General features: G+C 32.6%; 1 protein-coding gene across 6 annotated transcripts in view; it reads left to right on the top strand.

The window, feature by feature from the left end:
* The window catches only part of DHX57 (DExH-box helicase 57), a 60,431-nt gene extending 33,729 nt beyond the window's left edge, over positions 1-26,702 (top strand). For all 6 annotated transcript variants that reach the window (XM_074286624.1, XM_074286626.1, XM_074286623.1 and 3 more), the window contains 14 exons: positions 2,106-2,160; positions 3,649-3,851; positions 7,202-7,318; positions 8,993-9,089; positions 11,902-12,075; positions 12,775-12,975; positions 14,123-14,399; positions 15,417-15,512; positions 15,635-15,718; positions 17,722-17,859; positions 19,146-19,220; positions 20,238-20,372; positions 20,996-21,196; positions 24,200-26,702. In XM_074286624.1, the coding sequence (XP_074142725.1) occupies positions 2,106-2,160; positions 3,649-3,851; positions 7,202-7,318; positions 8,993-9,089; positions 11,902-12,075; positions 12,775-12,975; positions 14,123-14,399; positions 15,417-15,512; positions 15,635-15,718; positions 17,722-17,859; positions 19,146-19,220; positions 20,238-20,372; positions 20,996-21,196; positions 24,200-24,343 (1,997 nt within the window). In that variant the 3' untranslated portion in view covers positions 24,344-26,702. The remainder of the gene's footprint in view (positions 1-2,105; positions 2,161-3,648; positions 3,852-7,201; positions 7,319-8,992; positions 9,090-11,901; positions 12,076-12,774; positions 12,976-14,122; positions 14,400-15,416; positions 15,513-15,634; positions 15,719-17,721; positions 17,860-19,145; positions 19,221-20,237; positions 20,373-20,995; positions 21,197-24,199) is intronic.
* The last annotated feature ends 1,233 nt before the right edge of the window (positions 26,703-27,935 follow it).

The raw sequence follows: 27,935 nt of genomic DNA, 5'->3' as shown, positions 1-27,935 counted from the left end.
CAAATAGCAGCAAGGAGGTGACTGCGGCTGGATTTCAGAGGGCATGCAAGAGAGAAAACTATTAAAAAAAAAAATGTGGAAATGGACTAGATCATTGAGGACTTTAAATGCCAAACAGGATTTTATATTTGATTCTGGAGGTCATAAGGAGCTGCTGGAGTATATTGAGTAGGGATAGGGGAAGTTGGGGAGGAACAATGACCTGCTCAGTCTTCCACTGCAGGAAAATAATTTTGGCATAGGATTCCTTCTGAGAGGAGGATGAATTGGAGTGAGAGAAAATTTAAGGCAGAGAGACCAATCAGAAGACTATTTGATAGCCTAAACAAGAGATGACAAAGACCTGGTTTAGAATGGTTGCTTGGGTGAGTTCGTTTTGGACATGTTGAGTTTGAGGTGCTTGTAGGGCTAGCTCAGAAAAGAAACTAGAGCTCCATCAGCATAGATATAGTAATTGAGCACATAGGAGCTGATGAAATCACCAAGTAAGATAGCATATAAGTAAAAGAAAAGGACCTAAAATAGAGGCTTAGGTGATACCCAACTAAATATCAAAGAACTATAAAAGCCTATAGTTCTTTTTAAAATGATTTTTAAATAACTATAATCCATTTTCTCTTCCTCCCACTCCCACCCCCTACCATTGAAAAAAAGAGAACCCTTGTAACAAATACAAATAGCATATAATAAAATTAATTACAAATTAGCCATGTTCAAGAAATATGTCACATTCTGTACCCTGAATGTACACCACTTAGCTCTCTTTCAAAAAAATGGATAAGCATGATTCTTCATCATCCATCTTTTGGAATCATTGGATTGAATAGAATTTTTACATCTTTCAAGTTTTTGTTTTTACAGTAAAGTTGTTTGTATAATAAAGTGTTCTCTGAAGATCTATAGTCATTATGTAAAGTGGAGTCTGGTAAATGTTCTCTCAATATATTTTTTCTTCCAGATGAATTGTTAGTGTCCACAGAAGTAGAAAAGAAATAGAATCATGTATAATAATAATAATTGTATATTTCCAAAGCAATTTAAAGCTGGCCATATGCTTTTGTAAGTATTAATCACAGCAGGCAAATATATACCCCAAATTTTTCATCTTTCCAGTATTTTCATTAGTCCTCTTGTGCAATGCTGTGTAACCTTCAGCTATTGATCTGATAAAAAGCAATAATCTTTCCACGAATTTCATAAGCAGGTTTTTTAATTTATCTTAAAAATAATGACAATATTAAATATTAGTCATTCTGTCCTTATAAGGAAAATTGTAAGAAAATTCTTTGTAATTGTTTACATGTAAATAAATGAATTTTTACAAAATAACAACTTTTCAGTCACTTCCTGTAGGACATCATCAAAATTATTTGTCTGGTCCTTTTTCTTCTTATATGACCACTAACACAATTAGTGTTGTTTGCTATTCTTGAAGTTTTTTTTTTTTTACTTTTTTTGTTTTGTGTTGTATCATTAAAGTTCTTGCCAGATTTCTTGATACTCTTCATACTTGTTTGTCTTAGTTGCAGTAGAAAAGTGCAGAATATTAATGTACCCCCAATTTATTTTATTATTCTTCTATTATTAGGCATTTAAGCTGCTTCTAGTTTTTTTGTTTTGTTTTGTTTTGCAATTACAAATAATGTTGGTATTATTGAACAGATAGCTATCTTTTTAAAAATTATACTTTCAGAGTAAATTTTCAACATTGTTATCAGTTAGGGATTATTTCTGCAACTTTTATTTTTTTTTACTTTGGACTCCACTAGCAATGAATGAGGGTACCTGTTTGTGTTCTGCAATCCTACCATAATCAAGTTTTCATTGCTTTTATTTTTGCCAATTTGATGGATATAAAGTGGTACCTCAGAGAGATTTTAGTTTTTATACCTGTGATTATTAATGAGATTGAAAATTTTTAAGGGCTTATAAATAACATGTTTTTCTTTTGAAAATCATGTTCACATTAACTTACCCATTCAAAAACCATTTAAAACATTTTAAATCTGTTACTGATTTAGCTTTTATACAGAAAAACTCTGTACCCTTGTAAGAGCTTACTTCAATCAAGTCGCATTCTTTTCATATTTATTTTCTCTTTATAGGCCGGACATTTCCTGTTGATCAGTTTTTTCTGGAAGATGCAATTGCTATGACTAAGTAAGAAATATATTAAGGTTCACTGAAAGGCAGTGGGAAAAAATATCAAGTTTTGGGGTTTTTTTCCTTTTACAGGCCATTCCCTAGTAATATCCCAATCCTTCATTCATTTATGCTTATTGATTACTGACTTTCTTTTCTAAAATTTAACATTTACAATTATATATGCTGATTGATTTTAAGTGGTCTCATATTAGAATCTATCACACTTTCAAGCCAGTTTCAATTTAATTTTGACGTTATGAATATAATTCTGTTCTGTGCTTCTTCCTTACTGTCCCCTAGTTCTTTAGGCAAATAGTATATAAAAATCCAGATTCACTCAAAAAGATAAATTAGGAGTGAGTTTTATAAAATAAAGAATTCTTTTTAAAGTCACAGTAAGATTTTTGTAAATAGTTAGCTTCCCTAGAGTATTTTAAACTTATTTCATTTAAATGTAACTTTTTGGGTTTTAATTTATCGTGGGACATGTGATATACTAATACTTAATTTGTTATATACAAAGAAGATATAGGAAATTTTTGTCTTTTTATTTATAAGGAAACTAAAGCAACATCATTTTAGTGGCTAGCTGCAAAGTCCATAAGACCTAAAGTCCCACTTTTGATAAATACTCTTTAGTGTCCCATACAGCTTTTAAGAGTATGAATGAGTAAGTTGAGTTATTGATCTGAATTGATGGAAGAAGTTTCCTCATTAGGAACTTCTTTATACCAATAAAATTGGGGATCTTGACCCTCCCCCCCCAAAAAAAGGAAGCTATGAAAACACTTTTGAAATGGCATCCCCAAGGTAATACAATTTAGTAGCACAAGCAGGTTTAGACCCTTAGTTTTAGTACAACTACTTAATATCAGTTTTATGGATACACATGTTTTTACAATTACAAGATGTATCAAAATCTAGTTCTTTTCCCAATTTGGAGAAGATTGGCTTTCCAAATCTACACCAAAGGAAATGCTTGTTAATACCAGCATTATTTTCGACACCTTAATTAAGTTAAAACATATATCTCATCAATGCAGTTGACAAGAGTAGCATTTAATGACTTTATTAATTGAGATTTGATAATATTAAATTAAAGAATTAAGATCTTGCAAGGTTTAGAAGTATCTTCATCTAAACAAAAATGAAGTTGTTAACATAAAGGCTTTTACACAGTTATCTTAGATGTAAATAAAATGGTTGTAATTGTAAAGTGTATGAGTTCTGGCCTTCACCAGATTGGTTTGTTCCCCATACAGAAAGCCAGACTTCAGGCATGGCTCTTAACATGTATAAAACTCTTGAAGTTTACTATAGGATATGTAAATTTTTAAAATTAGCTGAATGAATCTGCTCAATTTACTTCTCAGTAGAATTGAGGGCAATCAGAAGGACTTTGGGAGAGATATGGCACAGATCATAGCTTTTGTTTGGAGGTTTGTGCAGACCAGCAGCAACTGTGATTGATAAATCTGTCTTCCATTTGCCTTTGTTCCTTAGTTATGTGATTGAAGATAGCAGTCCATATAAGCGTTCCATGAAGCAAAATTCAGAGGAAAGAAAAGCAAGACGCAATAGAACTGCATTTGAAGAAGTAGAGGAGGACCTGAGACGTTCCCTGCACTTCTTGGATGAGAGCTCTGTCAAGGATTCAGTGCCAGATCAACAGCTAAACTTTAAGCAGCTTGCAGCTCGTTATCCAGGTAATATATTTAAAGTTGCTTTCTCCTATTTTTTTCCTCCAATTTATTTGGTATCCAAAAAAAAAAAGGGGGGGGGGATTTATAACAAATGAAGTAAAAATAAAAAAAATTATTGGAAACTATTTTTCTAGGTATACGCTAATAAATATGACATTTTAAATGAGACTGTTAAATATTTTCAGAATTCAAGTGAATTCTAGCAAATGTTCAAAGAACAATTGATTACATAAAATGTTTGCAAAAATGGAAAAAGAACACATCCCACATTTTTTCTGACACAAATAAAGTCTTAATCCTTAAACCAAATAGAAAGAAAACTGTAGGCCAGTATCTCTAATGAATCATGATACAGAATTTTTAAATAAAACATTTGCAAAGAGGTTACAGTAATAAGTCAAAATAGATTATATACTCTGACCACATTGTATTTAAACGTGCCTTCAGAATTGGTTCAATATTAGAAAAAAATCATTAAAATTGTAGACTTAAATTAATTTTTTTTAATGAGCCAAGTTATATCAATAAATTGGAAAAAAAAAACCTCTTTACACAAAATACAATAACTATTTCTGTTAAAAACACTTAAAATATAGGAATAAATGGATTTCTCATAATATGGTAAATACCATCTATTTAAAAGCAAGAGTCAGCACTCTGTAATGGGAGTAAACCAAGAGATCTTTCTAATAAGTTAGGGATAAAACAAGCATTTTCATTATCACATTATCACAACTACTCTTTAATATAGTGCTAGAAATTCTAATTATTATAGAAGCATAAGAAAGAAATCACGGAAATAAGCATAGGCAAAGAAAGAATGAAATTATTGCTTTTAAATTTATGTTATAATTTATTAACCCTAGGGAGACAACTAAAAATTAATTGAAACAATTTTAGAAATTTTTTCACAAAAAACTATAAGTCCTTCAGAAAGAGGTAGAGAAATTTTACTCAAAATAACTATTGAATAAAATATATGTCTGTCTACCAAGACACATACACAAACTATATGAATATACTTCTAGAATATTCTTTACAAAAGCATATCTAAATAATTGGAGAAATATTAATTATTTGTAGGTAGATAGAACTAATACAATAAAAATGACAATACAAGTGGAAAAGTAAAAGGCTTTGTACCCTAGTATCAGATTTCACGCTATATTACAAAGCAATTATCATTAAAACTATTAAGTACTAGTTGAAAAATAAAGGTCAACAAATGGAAAAATTAGGTACATTACATATAAATAGATACAGGCCAGCGTATTTAATAGGAGCCTGATGTTGGCTAAACCCAAAGGTCATGGTTTTTGGGTTAAGGTCAACAAAAACTGCTGGAAAAAAAAAACTGGAAAATAGTTTAGTAGAAATTGAGTGTGAATCAAAATTTCATGTATGAAAGTAAACTCCAAACAGATACCTGAAAGTGATAAAGTCATATCAAAAACAAATTAAGAGGAGCAAGGAAGAAATTACTTTTCACAGTTATGAATAGGGAAACAATTCTTGACCAAAAAGGGATAGAAAAGATCACCAAAGACAAAATGAATCATTTTGATAATATACAATTTTAAAAGTTTTGCACAAACAAAACCAATATACCTTAAAAAAAAAAATGCAGTTACATGGCAAAAAAAAAAAAACAACAAACAACTTTATATCAAATTTTGTTTTGATAAAGATTCTTATTTACATCATATGTTAAATAATTGAATCAAACTTATAAGGACAAAAGTCATTGCTCAAAAGATATGAGCAGGCAATTCTCTGAGGAAGAAATCTACACTACTAACAATCAAATGAAAAAATGCTCAGAATCACTAATAGAGAAATTCAAATTAAAGCTGCTTTGAAGGTCTATCTCATGCCTGTTAGATTGGCAAAAATAACCAAAAATGAAAATGACAAATATTGGAGAAGCCATAGGAAAAGGGACATTAATACATCATTTGTGGAGTTGTGAACTAGTCTTGCCATCCTGAAAACCAATTTGGATCTATGCCCAATACCAGAACATTACCCAAGAGAGATCAAAGAAGAGAAAAAGAATCTAGATTTCAAAAATATTTACAGCCGTTCTTTGTTATGGCAAAGAATTGTAAATTAAGAAAGAACCTATCAGGAAATAGCTGAATAAATTATAGTATATAAATGTAATGATATATTATGCCTTAAGAAATGAAGAAAGGGACAGTTTTGGAAAAATCTGGGAAGATTTATATGAATTGATGTAAAATGAATCTATACAATAGGACCATGAAAAAAAACAAAAAACACTGAACAACTTAACTCTGATGAGTGTAATGATTAACCATAATTTCAAAATACCAATGAGGGAACATGCTTTCCATCTATGGACAGAGACTGGGGAGAATGGACTGAAAATATAGAAGACACATTTGTTATATGCCAAATATGGGCATTGTTTTGCTTGTCTTTCCACGTTTGTTATAATGATTTTATTACTCGGTTTGGGAGATAAGGAATAGAGAAAGATGAGGGGAATCTGCTCCCTCCCTAAAAATGAGAAGGCAAAAAGGAATCACACACAACTAGAACAGATTTGAAGATTCCGTGTAAGTAGTCTTACTGTGCCATGCATTATGCTAATGTACCAGAGCTACAAATATAAGCAGAAAGAAAAAATATTAAATTTTTGTTGAATTTATCATGTGCTTTGTAAACTTTATGTAATAAAAATTTGCAGTTTCATGTATACAATCATCTCCTGTTTTATAAAATATACAAAAATGCTCGTTTATTTGGTATTAAGTTCAGAATTTTTAAAAAAATAAAATAAATTCAATTGGATGAGCTTACATGTCCATTCCTGCTCAAACTATTCTGTTCCTTATTTCTAACTGAAGACATCTATATGTCAATAGTAAGTCCCTCTTTCAGACAGATAAATAATATGCAAATATAAAAAAGTATTATAAATATATGCATACAATAGATTACAAATTTATATATAACTACATAAGTAAGTTTTATATACATATATATATATATATATATATATATATATATATATATATATATATATATATATATATATATATATATATATATATATATATATATATATATATATATATATATATATGTGTGTGTGTGTATATATATATATATATATATATATATATATATATATATATATATATATATAACATTTACTTTTATATGTGAATAACTATTCATGGATCTGACCACACTGCTAATCAGCACTGGTGCTTTGAGCTGCTGTTTCTGAAAGACTTGGATCACTTTGCCCCTTTGAGAAATAAGATTGTAATACATTGAAATGCTGATTTGTGTTATTCTGTTGACCTTTATTCATTTTTCAGGATTTAATAAATCTGTAATCAAAACAATGTCGATGATGGATCTAGAAAAGGTTAACCTTGAATTAATAGAGGCCTTACTAGAATGGATTGTAGATGGAACGCACTCATACCCACCAGGTAATATCAACCCACTACTATTTGTGTTTTTATATGCATACATATGTATACATACACACACATACACATGAAAAGAATGGCAAAAGAAAGTATATAATTGTAGTAAAATGGGAGACTATTGTAGAATGAATTAGTGAAATTAACAGTGACTCCATTAAGTTTTGATCTTTTTCTAATAAAATGGTAATGTGAAAGTTACTAATCTCGACTAAATCAGCTAACTTGGAGTTTATCCGCCTTGTGCCCATGTCTACATTCTCTAGTACCTAAATACTTAATCTGCTTTTCCAATGTGCAGAGCTAAGAATCATTATGTTGAACAGCAAGTCCAATTCCATAAACAAATTGTAACAAAAAGTTAAATTCAATAAATAATAACTGACAATTATGTCATTAATGATAATAATGGCAACAAATCTGTTAAGTACACCCAAAAAAAAGATATGCAAAAAGGTTAACAGAAATAACTGATTGATTTGATATCTTCTGTTTTAAAAACAATTTACACATTATTTGTTCTACTTAACAGTAAGAAACAGAAGCTTTATGGACAAGAATACAATTTACTGTCTTAAAATGTTTTTTTTCTTGCTTTGTTGTTCATTTTAATATTTAAAAACTTATATTTGTCAATAGGAGGCTTTTTTAATAATCTAAAATCCTGTGTTTGTATTAAAAATTAACTGTATATTTAGAATATGAGAAATATATGAGTTAATATGAATATGAAAAAAGACTAACTTTTTCTTAATTACAACATCAGTATGTCAGCAGTGTGTCATGACTGCCAAAAAAGGTGGTGTTGGCATTATAGGGTCAGACAGCTAGATAGCACAGTAGATAGTTAGCAAAAGTGAGAGGTACAATTAAGCCTAATCTCTTATCAAAAACATTAAGAAAGATTGAATAGTAGTTGAATAGAAATTGACCAAGGAATAGTCACACACATAAAAGAAGATAGTTGTAGCTAAGAATTAATTTTGAGATCTCCTTGACTTTTTATTATTTTATGTTTTCATATCCACTTTGATGTTTGCTACTGTGGAGAAATGGCAAACAGATGGCTATTTTCTTGAGGGAAGATGATATTATTTATCTCCTAGTAGGGAACCAGGAATGCTATAGGTTTTCACTAAATATTTGACTAAAAGAAAGGATTGATTGGTAGTGTCTCCTAATCATGTTAATGGCATAAATATCCTTGGACATTACATTTTTCATGCCTATTTTTCCAGTTACATAGAAAGAGTCAGCTTGGTGATAAATTAAGTAATAAACTTGGAATCAGTAAAGTAAGACTTTCATTGATAACGTTTCTCAGACACTTACTAGCTGTGTTACCCTGGGCAGATTATTAATGTTTATGAATCTCAGCTTCCTCATCTATAAAATGAGGAGGTTGAATGGATGCAGTCCTTGTCAGGTCTTCTTTGTCAGATATTTTGTCCCAAGGAACATTCATGGTTTTTAAGTGAAATCATATGTAAATTGTTTTTCTCTCACAAGGGCTTTGGGAATTTAAAAAAAAAAAAAAATCTAAAATGTATACAGTTTAAGATTTTTAAATGCCAGGTATGACTACTTCTTGCTTAAAACTGATAAATTCATAACATTTTATTGATACAAATTGGTTTTGGTTCATTTATTTCATCAAAATAATTCTCATATATTTAGGTGCTGTATTAGTATTTTTACCAGGACTAGCAGAAATTAAAATGCTTTATGAACAGCTACAGTCTAATCATCTCTTCAACAACAGACGGAATAAGCGGTAAGTATTTTGTTTTCCAGCATACTGAGCCTTTTTATAACTACATAAAATAATGAGAAAGAGCACTAGTTTTGGAGTAAAGAACCTGGGTTCAAATCTCAGCTCTGATGCTAATTCCTGTGTAACTTTGAATGTTTTCTGAATGAATGACACTTTAAAATTTACAAAATGGGGATAGCAAAACTGTGAGATCAGTAGGACAAGTTTTGTCTCTATTTTATAGATGGTGAAACTGAAATATAGAAAGATACAGTGTTGAACAGTCAGTAAATGCCTAGACAAGACTCCACGACCTTCCATTTCTAAGCCCAATGTTCTTTTTTCATTAATAATTCAGCCTCCAATAAAAGGTATACATATATATATATATATATATACACACACATATATATATATGTATATATATATATATATATATATATATATATATATATATATATATATATATATACACACACACACATATATATATATATATGTAGTTCATTAATTTCTACTATTTTGTTATTCATCAAAAAAACAAACAAAGTGTTCTGGGCATTTGGAGAGACTAAAAAAACACTCCCTTTTCTCAAGTCTGTGTTAATTATAGTTTTCAACAAAATATGAAAATATATATCATGTAAATAACTACATTTTTCCTATGTCTACTAAACCCATTTTAGAATTATTAAAGAATTTCCTATTATTGGTCATGTTCTGCAAATGTTCCAATTTGAAAATGACCCAGTACATATTGAATTACCAGAAATACTCCAAAGTCTCCTTATGGTAAATTTGGAGCTGTGTGAGTGACCAGTCACTTATCCACACTGAAATATAAGTGTGGCTATTACATTGTAGGGAGCTAAGTGGGTATCCCAGAGAATTAGTGTGTGCCTCTATACCACTTCCCCAGTCATTCTAACCATGCTGTGTCAACTCAGGTCAGCATCTCCCCACCAATAACCTGAATTCTGCCCCTGGGTTCTTTGGACCTGATAGGGTTAGCTTTTGCATTATCTTGCTGAAGCCCCAGGACCTATATCATTGAGAGGCCCACTCCACATCCTTTCCCCTTCCAATTTCTCTTTATGCATTGTCTTCCCACATTGGAATGTAAACTCCTTTAGGGCAGAAGCTAGCTTACTTGCATTTTTAAATATTTCTAGAATTGTCACAATGCCTGGCACATAGTAAGTGCTTAATAAACACTTTATAGTAACTCTGGACCTCTGTTTTTTCATTTCTCAAATGAAAGGGTTAACCTAGATGGCCTTTTAGGCTTCTTCTATCTCTAAAACTAGGATGAGCATCTTACTGGACACCTACTCTCTCCACATAGCTATGTGTGTTTATAAAAGCTATCTATTAATGAAAAAATATTTTCACTCCAGAGAATCAATTTATTCCCATTTTATACCCCTCATTTTGGCTGAACCTACTTTCAGTAGGCACTTTCCATTAACACTTTCTTGCTTAGAGAAAAGCAAACCAGATATAGGAGATAGGATTCAGTTTTTAGAGAGATGCTTTGATGGACATATTTTCCTATCTACTTTGATGGTGATCTCATCAGCTCCTATAGATTTAATTACCCCCTCTGTGCTGAGAATTCTCAAATCTACTTTTCCTGCCCCAATGTCTTATTGACCTCTAGTCTAATTGCCTTTATGACATCTCAAACTAGATGTTTAATACAACATCTTTAACTTAATATGTTCAAAAGAGAATTTATTATTCACCTAAACCCTCCTTCTCTCTAGCCTTTCCTATTGTAGTAGACGGCAACACCATCCTCTCAATCCTTCAGATTCACAACCTAGGAGTCATCTTGCATTCCTCACTACCTCTCACACACATATACCTCTCCTAATATCTAAGTTATTGCCAAGGACTGTTTATTTCACCTTTTGAAACATCTTTCACATGTGCACCCTTCTCTCTTCTAACACTGCCACCATTCTAGTACAAGCCCCTCTTCTTCTTATACCTATACTATTGAGCTAGCCTATCAATGAGTCTACCTGCCGCAAGTCTCTCCCACTCCATTCATAAGTTTGATCATTTCCCTACTCAGTAAACTTTAGTGGTTTCCTATTGTTGCCAAAACAAATACAAAATGTTCTATTTGGCATTCCAAGCTCTTCATAACTTAGCTCCCTCCTACCTCTCTAGTCTTCTTACAACTTTTTATTCACTTGTTTCAGTCATGTCTAACTCTTCATGACCCTATTTGGGGTTTTCTTGGCAAAGAGATTGGAGTGGTTTGCCATTTCCTTCTTCAAATCATTTTACAAATAATGAAACTGAGTAAATAGAGCTTAAAGGACTTATCCAGGGTCACACAACTAGTGTCTAAAGCCAAACTGAGCTTAAGAAAATGAGTCTTCCTGACTTCAGGCCCAGCACTCTATCTACTTTGCCACCTACCTGCCTTTTTTATACTTTACTCCCCAACATGTACTCTTTGGTCCAATGACTATCCTCCTGGTTGTTCCACAAATAAGACACTCCATCTCTGAACTTCAGAACTTAATGATATGAGTGAGAAAAAATACTGCGTATTGCTTGCTTCTGAAGTTTTATGGTGGATTAAAAAAAAAAAAGGGAAGAGATACTTTGCTCCTTAATATAATAAACTTCTAAAGTAATTGAGTAGATACATACTGAAGTATCAAAAAGAGCTTCACATTCAAAGATTTGTACTTTGGGTACAGGTTTAGAGATAGATACTAGTGGTTAGATCATGTTATTAGTTTTTCATGAGAATTGTGTCTGAACAATGATTGGTTCTTTTAATCCAGTGATAGCTGTTCTCATCTCTTTTCAGGTGTATCATTCTTCCACTTCACTCATCTTTGTCTAGTGAAGAACAGCAACTTGTGTTTGTTAAACCTCCCAAAGGAGTAACCAAGATCATCATTTCCACCAACATTGCAGAGACATCTATTACCATTGATGATGTTGTTTATGTAATTGATTCTGGGAAAATGAAGGAAAAAAGGTATTCTCCTTCAGTGGTTTCTGGTGGGGTGAAATGGCATAAGGCAAGGTTACATGAAGGGCCCAAAGATTTGTTGGTGAGTGAATTGGGTACAGGACCTCACAGCAATTCTGTTAACTCCTTCCTTTTGCTTTAGGTCTGTCCCTGCTTTTGTGTATTATATTACATGACTTACCAAAAAAAACTCAGCAACCTTTCTGGCCCCTGCCAGCTGTTACTTTAATTATGCTTGAAACTATAGGGTAAACTCATGTTTTAAGTACCACTTAAAGAGTCATAGGAACTTTAAGAAACAAAAATTTGTAAAAATCAGATTTTCTCACCCAGAAATCTTAGTTAAAATGTTGTTAATTTTATTAACATGCAACCAATCAATAGACTATTTAAAATGCTGTATAGAATGTATAAATGTTATACAGAATTAGACCAGATGTAAAAAGTAAAAGAATGGATTTATGTGGTGTGACTTTAAAGTAATGAGACATCTCTAACTGAGGTTTATGGAAATTTTTATCATCACTTCATATATTCATATATGCAGAACTGGACTCTAACAAAAGGTTCTTCCTGAAGACCTATAATATAACAGCAGAGAGAAAATGATAGATATCTCTCTGCCAAAATATCCAGGTCCTTCCTTTCTATCCACAAATGAAATTTTGGTCATCCTTTTCCAAAGTCACTCTTTCATTGTTATAGGTATGATCCAAGCAAAGGGATGGAAAGTCTAGAGGATACATTTGTGTCTCGAGCTAATGCTCTGCAAAGAAAAGGCCGAGCAGGGCGTATTGCCTCTGGAGTCTGCTTCCATTTATTCAGTAGTTATCACTACAATCATCAGCTTTTGAAACAGCAGCTGCCAGAAATCCAGAGAGTGCCACTGGAACAGCTGTGCCTCAGGTACACCTGAATGTCTTTAATTTGTTTCCAGATGTTCTCAGTTTCTCTTTATTGACTTGGTTACATCCATTCTTTTTTCCAAATGGAAGAAGTTTTGCTCCATATTAGCATAAAAGAACTAATTCATGTATCAAGTGCACATGCTAAGGTATATAAAAGCTCCTGTGGGATGTTTCTACCATATGTCTCAAGTAATAATACTTGATGTGAAATAAGGTCACTTGTTTTGTCTAAGTAGTCCATTTATGATAGTATTTATTCCAAATGATTTTATTAAATAGAATCCATTTTGAAAGAATCTTGATGAATAAAGGACTAAAACAGATTTAAGAAAAAAATGAGTTAGTTAAGGACTTACATCTGGAGTGTCAGAAATTTTAAATATTTGATCAATTTTGCTTAGCCGCCTTAGAATAAATCAAAGCATCAAAAATGTATTTGAGCACCTAGTTTTAAAAAGGTTTTTGACATGTGATAGTACTTCTTATAGCCTACTAAAAGACATAAACATGTCAAAAGGTAAAAATCAACAAGTCATTTAATTAGCAGTTCAAAATAGTACATTACAAGGCATAAAGGAATAGGTTTAGGGGCTAAGCCACTGATTTCATTAGTTTAGGGAATTTCCTACCAGTGCAGATCTACCTTCTCTGCAACTTACAGTCCTAAAGAGTTGCACAGAGCAGAAAGAAAATTTGAATTCTAGATCATTCCTCAATTTAAATCTGCTTAACCAATAAGCCATACTGATAGAACAAGATAGAACATGATTGAGGTGTCATATTACTTAGATAGACAATAATTGCTTTAAGAAAAAGGTAAGAATTAAATGGAATCCATTTCCTGTTTTTGCTCACTGAGAAATCCGAGACATTTGGAACTTTGAAAGGCAAGATTATCTTCCCTCTAGCCTGAGGTTTTCTGATGTTTAGACAGATACCTTCCAGAAAAACCTCATCAGCGATTCAAAGTAAGCTTTGAAGTTGGGAACTTGGTCTTTGAAAACATATGAAAGGATTTGTGATCTAGGAATTTAAATGTTATTTTTTACTTTAAGAAGATTAAGTATTCAGTCTCCTGTATCATCATTTTGTGAATGACAGTGGTCAGTATAAAGATTGACAAATAATTTTCTTTCCATTTTAAGAATTAAAATTTTGGAGATGTTTACTGATCACAGCCTTCAGTCTGTGTTCTCTCAGCTTATTGAGCCACCTCGAATTGAGTCTCTCCGAACCTCTAAAGTTCGACTTCAAGATTTGGGAGCTTTAACTCCAGATGAAAAATTGACCCCCCTGGGTTATCATTTGGCTTCTTTACCTGTGGATGTGAGAATTGGCAAGCTCATGCTATTTGGTGCCATCTTCCGTTGTCTGGATCCAGCCTTAACAATTGCGGCTAGTTTGGCTTTTAAGTCCCCTTTTGTAAGTATTGTAGCATGAACAATATTTCTCTAAAATGACAGGATCCAAATTGTGTGTGTGGTCTTGAGTACCATAAAAACCAAAGCTTAGTTACTTCAGGGAATACTGTTATATGGTACAAAGATCTTTTTTGCACAGACACATACTTAGGCCGATTTAACTTTGTTTTCTCAGATGAACGTTAGATACTTCTGATGGCATTAATCCATCAGCTCAAAATCCAACTGTACTAATCATGTGTAAAGCATTATTTTTTTGTTCTAATACTGTTATGTTGCATTTAGAAACATTTATATTGTCAGCAGAAAACATTAACCACCCATAGGAAGACTGGCATTTTGCTAGTACTATATGAGTAATGTTATTTTCCAAAATGTTAACCTTTTCCTCTTAGCTTTCTTCAATTAGAATTTCTTTTCTTTCATTGGAGAATGAAAAGCAGAATAAATGTCTAATATTTAAAATGGATAAAAATAGAAAAATGAAATAATCCATTTAGACATTTTTTTTAAAAATGTTTTACATATAGGCTGCTTCTGCAAAACTAAAGGAAACAATCTAGATAGAATACAAGATGATTATGACAATAGATTTTGAGAAAAAAAGAGAAGGATAAAGATCAGGTGACATTGTGAAATTTTAAAAATATTAATTACTTTTGACCATGAGAGGAGGATTCAAGTCCTTGTAGATATGAATCATATGATTCTCTTAAAGAGAATCTGTTAAACTGAAGGTGTCAAAGGATTAATAACATACAGTGTTTAGGACTCATACCATTTTTCTTTAAGTATGTAGTTTTGGTGATATCTTGCTAGTTAGAAGTAAAAGTTCCACAATATTCAGGGTGGATAAACACAAGGGCAGATCAAAATAGAGTTCCCAAGTACACCCTAATTACAATTAATCAGCCATAAAATGAGTATGCTTTGTTTAGAGTACCTGGTACCCTCAATAGGAAACTGCTGGTTAAAAGCTCAGGTGAAATGTGGTCTTCAAATCTTAATTTTTATTTAGGTGTCTCCCTGGGATAAAAGGGAAGAAGCAAATCAGAAAAAACTGGAATTTGCATTAGCAAACAGTGATTATCTGGCCCTCCTTCAGGCATATAAGGTAAGCAGAAAACATACATGTCTGATATTTTATAAGATTCCAGATTTAAAGCTGTCAGTATTCATATTGACCCTAAGATAATGCACATTGTAAGTTGAGTTTGATTTTTCTTCAACATTTAGGGTTGGAGGCTTTGCATCAAAGAAGGCGCTCGTGCAAGTTATAATTATTGTAGAGAGAACTTTCTGTCAGGAAGAGTTCTGCAGGTGAGTCAGTCTTGTTGAAGAATGGCAGCTCCTTCTCTTGATTCTTTTGAGCATTCTCCTTAATTCCTCCTTACTTCACTCTTGGAGGAGGTGGGGAGACTTGTTCCAGCTAAATTGCAGCCTCCTTCCTTAGCGGATGAAAGTACTATTTTTTAGTATTCTTGGCTTTAGCTGCAAATACATCCCATGGTCTAAAATTATTATGCAAAGTCTTGAATTTTAGACCTTCATTAAACTTTCTTACAAACACTGTTATACTCCTCCTTGATGTCCTATTTATTCTTCTCTTTCCACATATAGGTATTTGGTCTTTCATGAATGATTAGACTAAACTATGATAGCATTGAAGAGTGAAGAATTAATTGCCTGGATTTCTATACAATGTAAATTTACTAGATGTCAGTTTTTCTATGTGGGTGACATTGTCGACCCAGGATTGAAGATTATATGACAGTAACAAGCGTACATTCTTCTTTAATAGTGTGTGAGAGTAATAACATTTTTAGCCAAAGGTTCTTGCCTATCTAAAGGGTGTGTTATTGTAAAGTTTCCATCATTCAATTATATAGGTTTCCTTTGTTCTCTTAAGACTGAAGAGCATAATATTCACACATGCTTTAGTCTTTTCGAAGATCTAAGTTTCACATATGTGAGTATTTCCTTGACTGATGTCAGTTGAAATCTCTCCAGGCATCAGTGAACCATTTTGTGCCTAGAAAAAGTATCTATCACTTCATGGCTAACTTTCTGGTAATATGATAAAACTAGATTGGATGTTGTGGCAAAAAATTATTCATCCTGTGAGCCTGCCATCCTCCTATTGAGGAGCCTCACCACACATAGCCAGCAACAGTCTGTTTCTAATAGATTTGAAACTTTTTCAGTCGATATCATCTCAAAAAACCCAGGGTCACCTCCACATCATGATGTGGCATTAGAATAGGACTCATTTAGTGAATAATTTATAGATTTTTTTTTCAGAACATATAGAGAGATTTAAATATGACATTTGTGTTCCAATAAATAGTTTCAGCCCTGTGTATTTGATCATGCTAGGCTTCTTCTAACCTCAGATTAGAGTACTTGTACCCTTATTAACAGGGTAGCTAGATGGTGCAGTGGGTAGAGTACTGAGTTTGGAATCAAGAAAATTGACATGAGTTCAAAACCAGCTTTTGATATATAACTAATTATGTGACCCTGGGCAAGTCACTTAACCCTCTTTGCCTCAGTTTGAAGCAGTTTTGTGTAAAAAAACTTTCAGGATTCTTTTTTCAATTTGGATTTGTGACTTACTGAGCAAATTTTTCTGGATGTAATAAAACAGTTGGAAGAAAGTTTAAGAAGTGCTCATTTTTTTCAGTTCTGTTATTTTCATCTGCTTTGTTATTGTATAGCCATAGTTGAATTAGAGCTAAAACAAATATCTTCCTCTTCTCAGTCCACACATTTATACTCCGCTATAAGGAAAAGGCCCTGAACATTAACATTTCATTATCTTCTTCTCTTATTCCAAGTCACATATATGCCCTGGCAAGTAAAATGGGATAGGTTGCTGTTTTTTGTCCATTTGAGAGAGAAAGCTGTGTATTCTAAGCATGTAGTTATCAAAGAGTAATTAAGGAGAGAATAGAAAACTTCCCAAGTTTTCACATTCTTCTTGACTTGGATTTTCAAATACTATACTAAAGCTCATCACTGTAAATTCACCAAAACTGGGGCCTATGCAAATATCTGTGGAAGACTATATATCTTGTATATATCTTCTCTCCTTTTGTTCCTCTTTATTAACTTAGTCAAGCAAGGCTTGATTTATCTTAGTGTCTTTTTTATGCCAAGTAATACAGTAAAATCATGCATATCTTGATAACTGCAAACATTCATTGGTGCAAGTTGTAGCCCCACACTGTTCTATTCCTGTTTGTGTTCTTCTATAAATCAAGTGGTACCTTCACTGAAAGATCTTGTCTGTTTGTTTTTTTGTTTTGTTTTTTTTTTTTTAGGAAATCTCCAGCCTTAAACGGCAGTTCACAGAATTATTATCAGATATAGGATTTGTGAAGGAAGGATTAAGAGCAAGAGATATTGAGAAGAGATGGGCCCAGGGTGGAGATGGTGTAATGGATGCCACAGGAGAGGAGGTAAGGGAAAAAAAAAATCTTCATTTCTCCTTAACTAGAAAGAAAATAAGTAAACTCTGACTTTAAGAAATAGCTTACTAAGCATTCTTCATTATATAACCCCAGGACTGGCTTAGTGCTACTTTCCTACCTTGAATTTTTATAATAGATATCAAAACAAACATCATGGAACAAACATAGCTATTTCATTTTCTAGTGATCCTACCCAGATCCACAAGGGCTAGGAAAGATCGTTCATAAAAATACACATCCAAATAAAACAATCTGACATTTTTTCTATCCAAGGATAACTTTCTTTGTGAAAATTGTAAGATGTGCTCTTCCTTGGGCTATCCTTGTACCACTTTGTTCAAATGTCATTAGGCATTTTATATAGAAAATGTGAACATGCTCCCTACTCTGCTACACATCCACTGAGTTTATAAAATATAGTATTTATTCTCAACTACTTCATGGATGTCTACAAAGTGCCTTCAGCCCTTTGGAGTAGGCATTGTGTGAATGTAGTAAAATCAACTTTATATCTCATTTGTATTGAAGAATGCATTTTCATTTTACCAAGGCAAAAAAAAAATCTTGCTTTTTTTTTAAACCTGGGTACAAATTAAATATATTCAAAAGTGAACCACTGAAGAGAAACAAAAAGGTAAACAGAAAAGAAAAAACAAGTTATTCAACAAGGTTAAACTGTTTACATCTCTACATGGGAGGATGATTCTTACAACTTTTAAAGAAGTTTATCTCTTGTTGCTTCTTGGCCTTCTTGGTGAAGATCAAGTATATCTTATATTTTTGGGGAATTAAAAGGAGTATGCATAGACAAAGGTTGCAGGTATGAGCTGACTTGATGAGGTGACAAAAAAAATTAAGGGTTGAGAAAGAGGATTGCATTGGAAGAAGAGCAAAGGGAAAAATAGAATGGGGTAAATTATATCACATGAAAAAGCACTATGGAGGGAAAGAAAAGAGTGGGTTGAGCATTCCTTGAATTTTATTCCTCAAAGAGAGAATAACAACAAATACTCACTTAGGTATAGAAATCTATCTTATCCTTTATGGAAATAAGAGAGAAAAGGGAGGGAACTGATAAGAGGACAGATTGAGGGAGTGGTCAGAGAATGAAGTGTCCTATCAAAAAATAAATAAATGAAGTGTCCTATCATAGGCCTGAGGAGCCAAGACTTGACAGATGTATTCTGTTTTTCCTAATTTTCTCATCATTAAAGAAAAACATATCAGCTGATCTCTGAAGCTAATAATGATTTAATCATGTATTTCTTCCACAGGCAAACTCAAATGCTGAGAATATCAAGTTAATATCAGCAATTTTATGTGCAGCCTTGTATCCAAATGTAGTACAGGTAACAGAATATTTCCCTGGTTTATTACGATTGTCTACCAATTTCTAATCTACTTTGCTTTATGACAAAAATTTCCAAGATGTTCACTTTACAATTTAAAATTATTCCTTTAATTAGCAAATTTTTTTAGACTTTTCTGAAACATCCTTTGAATGAAGTGAAATAATCGTTTAATCCTTCTAGTTTAGTGGAATTAGATATAAATATTATTGTATCAGCCAGCCTTTCTCCTTTGAAGTATCAGTGCAAATTTCATAACCTAATAAAGAACTGCAACATGTACATTTGAACCTATCCATAGGAATATTATTTATCTCTGTTTAATTAATTATCTCTATTTTAAACCTGGATTAGTGGTGGTATGACTGCCTTCTGTTGGAATAATTCTTTGGGAAGTAGTACTCAATTGACACTTGACATTTTAGAAATCCAAACCTGAGCCAGACTCTTAAACTTTCGAACTAAATGTTGGAACTCCAGCTGCAATAGTCTCTCATTTCAGATTTCTAGCTAATTTTCAGCTTGTCACCTCAAATCCTCAACCATTTCTCAGTGCTTTGCACATAGTATATTCAGTTATTATTAGTTACTTCTCAAATCACCATGGAAATACTTTAAAGATCATTTGAAACCTACATTAGAAAGGTGTTTGGAAATATTTTGCTAGGATCTTAAATAAAATCTAATATTTATAATGGCAGTCTCATGGTTTTTTAGAGACTATACACTGGACAGTGTATAACTTCAAATATCCTCTCTTTAATATAGCAACTCTGTGGCTTGGTGACACACATCTCGCCTTTTTCTTTTATGACTTGGTTTAAAAAAAAAAAAAGAAAGAAATGAAATGTAGGTGTAACTATCAGTACAGTCACAAGAGTGTGATATAAGTTAACTAGGAAAGGAAGAAGAAAAAAAGAAGAGCAGGAACTCTCAAACAAATTATATTTATTGCCCATAAATACACCTTCTAAAACAAAAAAGCAAATTATAGATTTAGTTTTATTTGTCATTTAGGTGAAAACTCCAGAAGGAAAATATCAAAAGACCAGTAGAGGAGCTGTTAGAATGCAACCCAAAGTAGATGAATTGAAGTTTGTCACCAAGAATGAAGATTATGTCCATATACACCCTTCTTCAGTGAACTATCAGGTCAGTATCACTGTGTATGTTAACACTTGGTGAGAATGGCCCTAATGTAAAACAAATTACATTTCTGAGACCTTTTCTACTTCAAGAAAACTCTAATAAAGCACAAGGCAACTTGCATATGCAAAATTGCCTTTCTACTGTGGTTGTTCAAAGCTGGTTCACAGCCCAAGCATTGTCTTGCCAAAAATTCACAGTAAACAGGAATTCTAAAAGTTTTTGCTTAGAAATTATAAAATAGCTACCTAGAGTAGTCTTCTACTTTTTCTTTTCCTGCATTGGTATCTGTTCTGCACACAAGAAGCACTCTGTAATGATTATTGACTATTAATAAATCTCATTTTATTTGACTTTAATGGAGATGGTGAGTTGAATAGAAGGGTTTAAGTAGAATAAGAAGAGGTTAAGTGTGTAAGTGGTTAGGGAGTCAGCCATGTCAGGATAGAACAATGAGGGGTGGATATGGATTGAAGTGATAGTCAGGGGGAGTGGATGGTGAATGGAAACTAAAAGGGAGTGGCTTTTTGGGTAGGCCTGAATAACAATGAGACAATAGGAATCTAGCTTCATTTTAGTTGAATTTACTGAAGGAGAAATTAGATGCTGCCAATAATCTCTTGTTACAGGTGAGACACTTTGATAGCCCCTACCTGGTGTACCATGAGAAGATCAAGACCAGTCGAGTGTTCATCCGGGACTGCAGCATGGTATCTGTGTACCCACTGCTCTTGTTTGGTGGAGGCCAGGTGAACGTGCGGCTTCAAAGGGGAGAGTTTATTGTATCCCTGGATGATGGTTGGATTCGTTTTGCAGCTGCTTCCCATCAGGTAATTAGGTAAAATAGTGAGATGTGAACACATTGTCAGCATAGACTCTGATAATGTGAAGTATAATAAAATGCAAATAATAAAAGTGCAAAAAGTAATAGCTAAATAATGAAATGAGAATTCAAAGGTCATAGTTCTGAGTTCTATGCTTTCTTAAAAAAAAAAAATCATTTCTTTTTTTTTTTTTTAATTTGAGTTCCAAATTCTCTCCCTCCCTTTTCCCTTTAGTGTCTTCTTCACCCACTAAGAAGTTAGACAGTATATCAACTATGTATGTGAAATTATGCAAAATGTTTCCATGATAACCACATAATACAAAGCCAGAAAAATAAAATTAGAAAATTATACTTCAATTTGACTCAGAGTTCATTAGTTCTTTTTCTGAAATTAGATAGCATTCTTCATCATGAGTCCTTTAGAATACTTAGATCATTGTATTGATCACAATTAGCTAAGTCTTTCATAGTCATCATTACAATATTGCTATTACTGTGTACAGTGATCTCCTAATTGTGTTCACTTCACTTTGTGTTAGTTCATAAAAGTCGTCTAGATTTTTTTTAAACCATCCCTTTTGTCATTTCTTACAGCATAATAGTATTCCATCGCAATTATATACCACAATTTGTTTGGCCATTCCCAAATTGATGGCATTCCCTCAATTTCCAATTCTTTGTCACCACAAAAAGAGCTGCTATAGCAAATATATTCTACATCCAAGGTTTCTGATAAAGGCCTCATTTCTAAAACATAGAGATTTGATTCAAATTTATAAGAATACAAGCCATTTCCCAACTGACAAATGGTCAAAGGATTTGAACAGATATTATCCAGACTAAGAAATTAAAGTCATTTACAGACATATAAAATTATGCTTTAAATCACTATTCATATTATTTTTCTGTAAAAAATGACCAACAAGATGATTTCAGAAAGGCTTGGAGAGACTTACATGAACTGATGCTGAGTGAAATGAGCAGGACCAGGAGATCATTATGAACTGAACCAGCTATACCCAGCGAAAGAACTCTGAGAGATGACTATGAACCACTACATAGAATTCCCAATCTCTCTTATTTTGTCCGCCTGCGTTTTGGATTTCCTTCACAGGCTAAATGTACACTATTTCAAAGTCTGATTCTTTTTGTTCAGCAAACCAACTGTTTGGCAATTGTCCGTTATGAAATTACCCATGCAAATATCTGATAAATAAAAACTATTTTTAAAAATTACTATTCATTAGAGAAATATAAATTGAGAAAATTCTGGGGTACCACTTCACACTTCCCAGATTGGCTAATATAATAGGAAAAAAATAATGCTAAATGTTGGAAGGCATATGGGAAAACTGGGACATTAAGACATTGCTGGTGGAGCTGTGAAATTATCCAACCATTCTGGAGAGTAATTTGGAACTACCCCCGAAGAGCTGTCAAACTGTGCATTCTCTTTGATCCAGTAGTGTCTTTGCTGGGCTTATATCCCAGAGAGATCATGTAAAAGGGGAAAAAAACTCACATGTGTAAAAATGTTTGTAGCAGACTTTTTTGTAGTGGCAAGGAACTGGAAACTATGAGTGGATGCCCATCAATTGGAGAATGGCTGAAAAGTTAGGGTATATGAATGTTATGGAATATTTTTCTCTAAAAAATGATCAGCAGAATGCTTTCAGAGAGGCCTGTAAATGCTAAATGAGGTAAATAGAACCAAGAGAATATTGTACGCAGTAATAACAAAATTATGTGATTAACTCTGATGGACATGACTCTCTTCAACAGTAAGGTGATTTAGGCCAATTCCAATAGACATGATGGAGAGAGCCATCTGCACCCAAAGAGAGAACTGTGAGGGGATTGAATGTGGATCACAACATAGGATTTTCATTTTTTCTTGTTTGCTTATTTGGTTTTGTCTTTCTCATTTTTTCCCTCTTTTGATTGGATTTTTCTTGTGCAGCATGATAAATACATTTTGGAAATACATTTGGAGGAATTGTCCTGTATTGGATTGCTTGCCATCTGGGGAAGGGGGAGGAGAAGGGAGAAAGGTTTGAAGCACATGTTTTTTTGTAGGAATGGGTATTGCACGTGTTTTAAAGTATATGTATTTTCATGCATTTTAAAACATAAAGAACTATTATTATAAAAAAATTTTAAAACAACAACAAAGAAAAAACTAGTTAAAAATACAGTTTTTCTGATGGGAATCCTTCTTAACTTATTTGGTTTTACTGCCTTCCTTATTTCCTTTTTATTCTGAATATAGCCTATTTGTTTATTTAAAAAAAAAAAAAGCTGCTGTAAATATTTTTGTATATATAGGTCTTTTTCCCTTTTTTTGGATTTTTTCTTTGGAATACAGACCTAATGGTAGTATTTCCGGGTCAAAGGGTGGGTACAATTTTGTACCAACAGCCCTTTGGGCATAGTTTCAAATTGTTTTTTAGACTGGTTGACCTATTTTCCAGCATTTTTTCTCCAGCATTTGTCATTTGTAGAACTGTTACCTTTCTTAAATAATAGTTTAACCTAAAATTGACTTACTGTCCCTGCTAACCCAATATGTTTTTGCTTATACTTCATTTAATGAAGGAAAACTCAATTTAACATTTGCCTAATTGAAATATAGTCAGAATGCAAATCTACTGCTGAAAAAGTTATAATGTAGCTCAGAACCAAATAAAAATTACTGTTATCTGCTTTGATTTTATTTTAATGCTTCTCTCCTCTATTAGGGCATATAATAAAGGCATCTATAATTAAGTTTGGAAAATGCAGCTTATTAGCTTTAAAATAGGTCTTGTTAATGCAGTAAAGGGCTTGAGGTGAGCCACATGTGAATTGTTTACAGTTTACAAAATGAAGGGTCTTGCTTTTCTTTTTCTGATTGAAAAAACAAAACAATTAGACCTTTTTGTCATTGATAGGTTAGTGAATTTTCCTTTAGTGGTGTATTCTTACTGTTGTCCTCACCAGTTATTACAACTTTGTTTTCTTTTTTTAGGTGGCAGAGTTGGTTAAGGAACTTCGTTGTGAACTTGACCAGCTTCTCCAAGATAAGATCAAGAACCCCAGCATGGATCTTAGCACCTGCCCTAGAGGATCACGGATTATCGGCATGATTGTGAAGCTTGTTACTACCCAGTAATAGATGGCCATGTTAGTGGAATGCTTTCCTCTCACCTATTTATAATTCTCCTAGGAAATAACAGTACCTCTACCTTTGGAATTGTTCCATGATGGTTTTAGCCTTGGTAATGGCACTCATTGTTTACAAATACACAAATCAGCAAAATTGTACTTTTCTGAAGAGTTTCCAGGATATATTGAGGTACTGCAACCAAAAGTATGGACAACTTGTTGGGGGTGATAATGATGAGACACATTATAACCAGTTTTGCCTGTTTTCTTTTTCTATTAACAGCTACATTTTTATATTATAATACAATCTCATTTTTAATGAGATTCAGCTGGTAACACAAACACAATTTTAATATATTCTTACTTTTAAGCTGTTATTTTTTTTTTCCAATGCAGCCATTCTGATTATCATGAGTCCTAGTAAAAGTACCTATTACTTGTTTGCAAGGCAAAGATCCTGTTGACAGATCAACTAGAATAAAGTACAGTACAAATCATGTTAACAGGGAATAGATAAGACCTATTTGGAAACTCTCAAAATTGTGGCTACTTGATTTATGAAATATTAAAAGGTCAGTTTAGGTCAATGCTAATAAGAATGAATTATATGCTGAAACAAGCATGAGCTGGTTTAGTCATTTAGCACTCACTGTTATTAAAAGCTAGACAAAATATGGCTGCCTTCCTGTGTGGCTAGTCCCCAAAATGCTATCTTCATCTTTCTATTTAGAGATTTTATTTTAAATTGAACTTTATCTGATAAAAATCCATTTTCACATGTGAAGTATAGTTAGCAATAATCAGTAAAGCAGGACTGCTATATTTTAAGTAGAAAACATTGTTTTTATTCTTAAGTAGTCCTGCATTTTATGTCTGTAAATGCATCTTCAATTAAACCACTGCTTATTTTAATAATGCGTTAACATTTGGGAAAGTAGAGATTGACACTTTTCATCCCATTTATCAGAAGAGTGGCCATAACAATTAAAAGACTGAATGGAAGAATACTTAAATTTTTCTGTGCAACCAGTTAGTAAAACATTGTCATCCTTTCAAATTTTATCAGTGTTCTCTGAAAACTTATCAACTAGCCACATTAGTGGTGGTAGATCATTTTCATGTTACCATTTTTACTAACCTTTATAGGAAATTTCTCAGACTATCCACAATGATCGTTACCAACATGTTTGTGATCACATTTAAATTTTAGGAGGAAACTTAAATAGCTTGTTTAAGTCACCATATAAAAAGAACAAGTAATTCCATGCAATTCATTTAAATAAAAACAAAGATATTTCTATGTCTAGTAACATAGCACTTAAATTATAGTTTGTGCTTCCTCTTGAACTAAGTATCAAAATATGGAAAATATTAGATTCACACATTTAGGAGAAGTAACTAGGGATACTGAATTACTTTTTAGACCATTGGCACAAGGAAGCTAGCACTGCCATTTTTAACAATGTATATATGTGGGCCTTCTGTCCTTGGCACTATTGTTACTATACATATCACATATATTTAGTAGGTAGCTGACAAGTATTACTATGTGACTTAAGGAATTTTATTAAGGTGAGTAATGCCTTTTATAAGCATGAATCTTTTTAAGATTAAACATTAAAATCATGATATAAGAAATTATATAGGAACACTTTTACAAATGAATACTATCATGTGCTACTTCAAGATAAATTTTTGATTTTTTTTTTTTTTTTTAAACACCAACAAGACAGAGAGTTGGTATTTAGTATGATTTTAAGGAGCAGTTGCTAAATGGTTTACTAAAATCAAATATTTATTTTACTATTATTGTTATCTAAAAATAATAAAGTATTTGTCATTCATTAGTATGCACTGATGTTTGTGCCATGCATATTATACTGTTAGCTTGTAGGAAAGTTTCAACATGGTTGAAAACTTGTGGATGTAGTTGTGGGGCATGGGGGTGTCAATAATGTAGTACCTTTATCTCTCTGCTCCTATTCCATATTTGATTGGAAAAGAAAAAGACAAAGAAAGGATGGGACCATTGCTCTTTTGCTTTTGTTTTCTCCATCAAAGAAGAGGATCTTTAGACTGAAGTTTATTTAAAAAAAAAAAAAAAAAGCATCAAGAGCAAATTGAAACCCTAGATACATTGAAAATGTGGGAAGAGATTTCTGAGATAAGAGATCTTTGAGCGAGTATTCAAAGTTCTTCACACAGGCTTTTGGGGAGGAGTATGACTACTTGGGATAGACAATTGGAACTTTTATCATTGGAAAAAGTTGAAACATTATATGTTATTGAAGGTAACCTACAAATTGGTGCAGTTGTATATTTTGTAACTTGTAATTCTCATGTGGAATAAAACCAGTGTTTCCTAATGGGCGTTTTGTGAGCACTCTCAATAAGTTCAGCAGACCTTGATAAATTATATCCTGGAATGCCAAACTTAGTGATTTCATCTGTTGGTCTTTATCATCACGAAATGAAAATTGTGAGAGATATCACAAGAGTAGAGAAGAGCAAATATCATTAGTTTCCAAAAAAGAAAGGTATTCTTTAGAATTTAACCCAATGAGTTTGATGTCATTTCCTGACAAATTCTAAATCTTACTTAAAGGTATAATTTATGAGTACACTTAGAAGGGCAAATGGAAATAATAAAAACTAAAATGGCTTCAACAGACTAACTTTTTTGAGAGTTTTTCTGGATTAGTAAACTAAGTCGGAGCTGTAGATATAAGCAGAGTGATTTAGTGTAAACCAAACTAAGGTTTGAATCCCACCTCTGACATTTTTAAGAATATAGTTTTTTATTATATTTTGTTTTACAATGCCTAGATTTTCTCCCAGTATCTCTTCCTTCCTTCCAGGAAGCTATCCATTAGAACAAAGGGGGAAAAAAAAAGGAAAAAAAAATTCAGCAAAACCAATTAACTTACTGAAAAAAAATCTGAGAACAAATACAGTATCCCATACCTGTGAAGCTTCTTATTCTTTAACCATTCCTAATTCATGGACATTATTTTGTTTCCAGTTCTTTGCTACCATAAGAAGTGCTGTTAGAAATAATTTCCATTCTGACACAATTCACTGAACCTCTCTGAGGTTTGTAAAATAATATCTGGTACTGTAGTATGAAAGGCTCCACAATGGAGTGCAGAGATGTTTCCAACACTCTCAATCACATTAAAATGTAATTGGGAATTATAAGTCAATATAAAGCCCACAGGAATCCTTGTGTATGACTTAGTGGCTTCATTTCTATTTGAGTTAGATGCCACTGGTGTGGAAGAGAGAACACTAGAGTTGGTGTGAGGAAAGACTTGAGTTCAAATGCCACCTGCTAGCTATGTGACCCTGGGCAAGTCACTTAATCTCTTTCCCTGGTTTCCTCATCTGTAAAATAAGGAGTCTTTTTCATCCAATGACCTGTCCTACAGACATCTTTTTTTATTCATTTTATTTTATTTTATTTTCAGTTACTAATTCTCTCCTCCCCATTCCTCACCCATCAAGAAGGCAAGAAAAGAAAAAGCCATTACTATTAAGTATTGTCTTGCAAAATAAATTCCCTGTCTTATCCCTGTCCCAAAAAAAAAAAGAAGAAGAAA

This window comes from Sminthopsis crassicaudata, chromosome 2 (assembly GCF_048593235.1).
Source record: "Sminthopsis crassicaudata isolate SCR6 chromosome 2, ASM4859323v1, whole genome shotgun sequence".
NCBI classification, from domain to species: Eukaryota; Metazoa; Chordata; class Mammalia; order Dasyuromorphia; family Dasyuridae; genus Sminthopsis; species Sminthopsis crassicaudata.
This window is presented reverse-complemented; position numbering and strand designations above follow the sequence as displayed.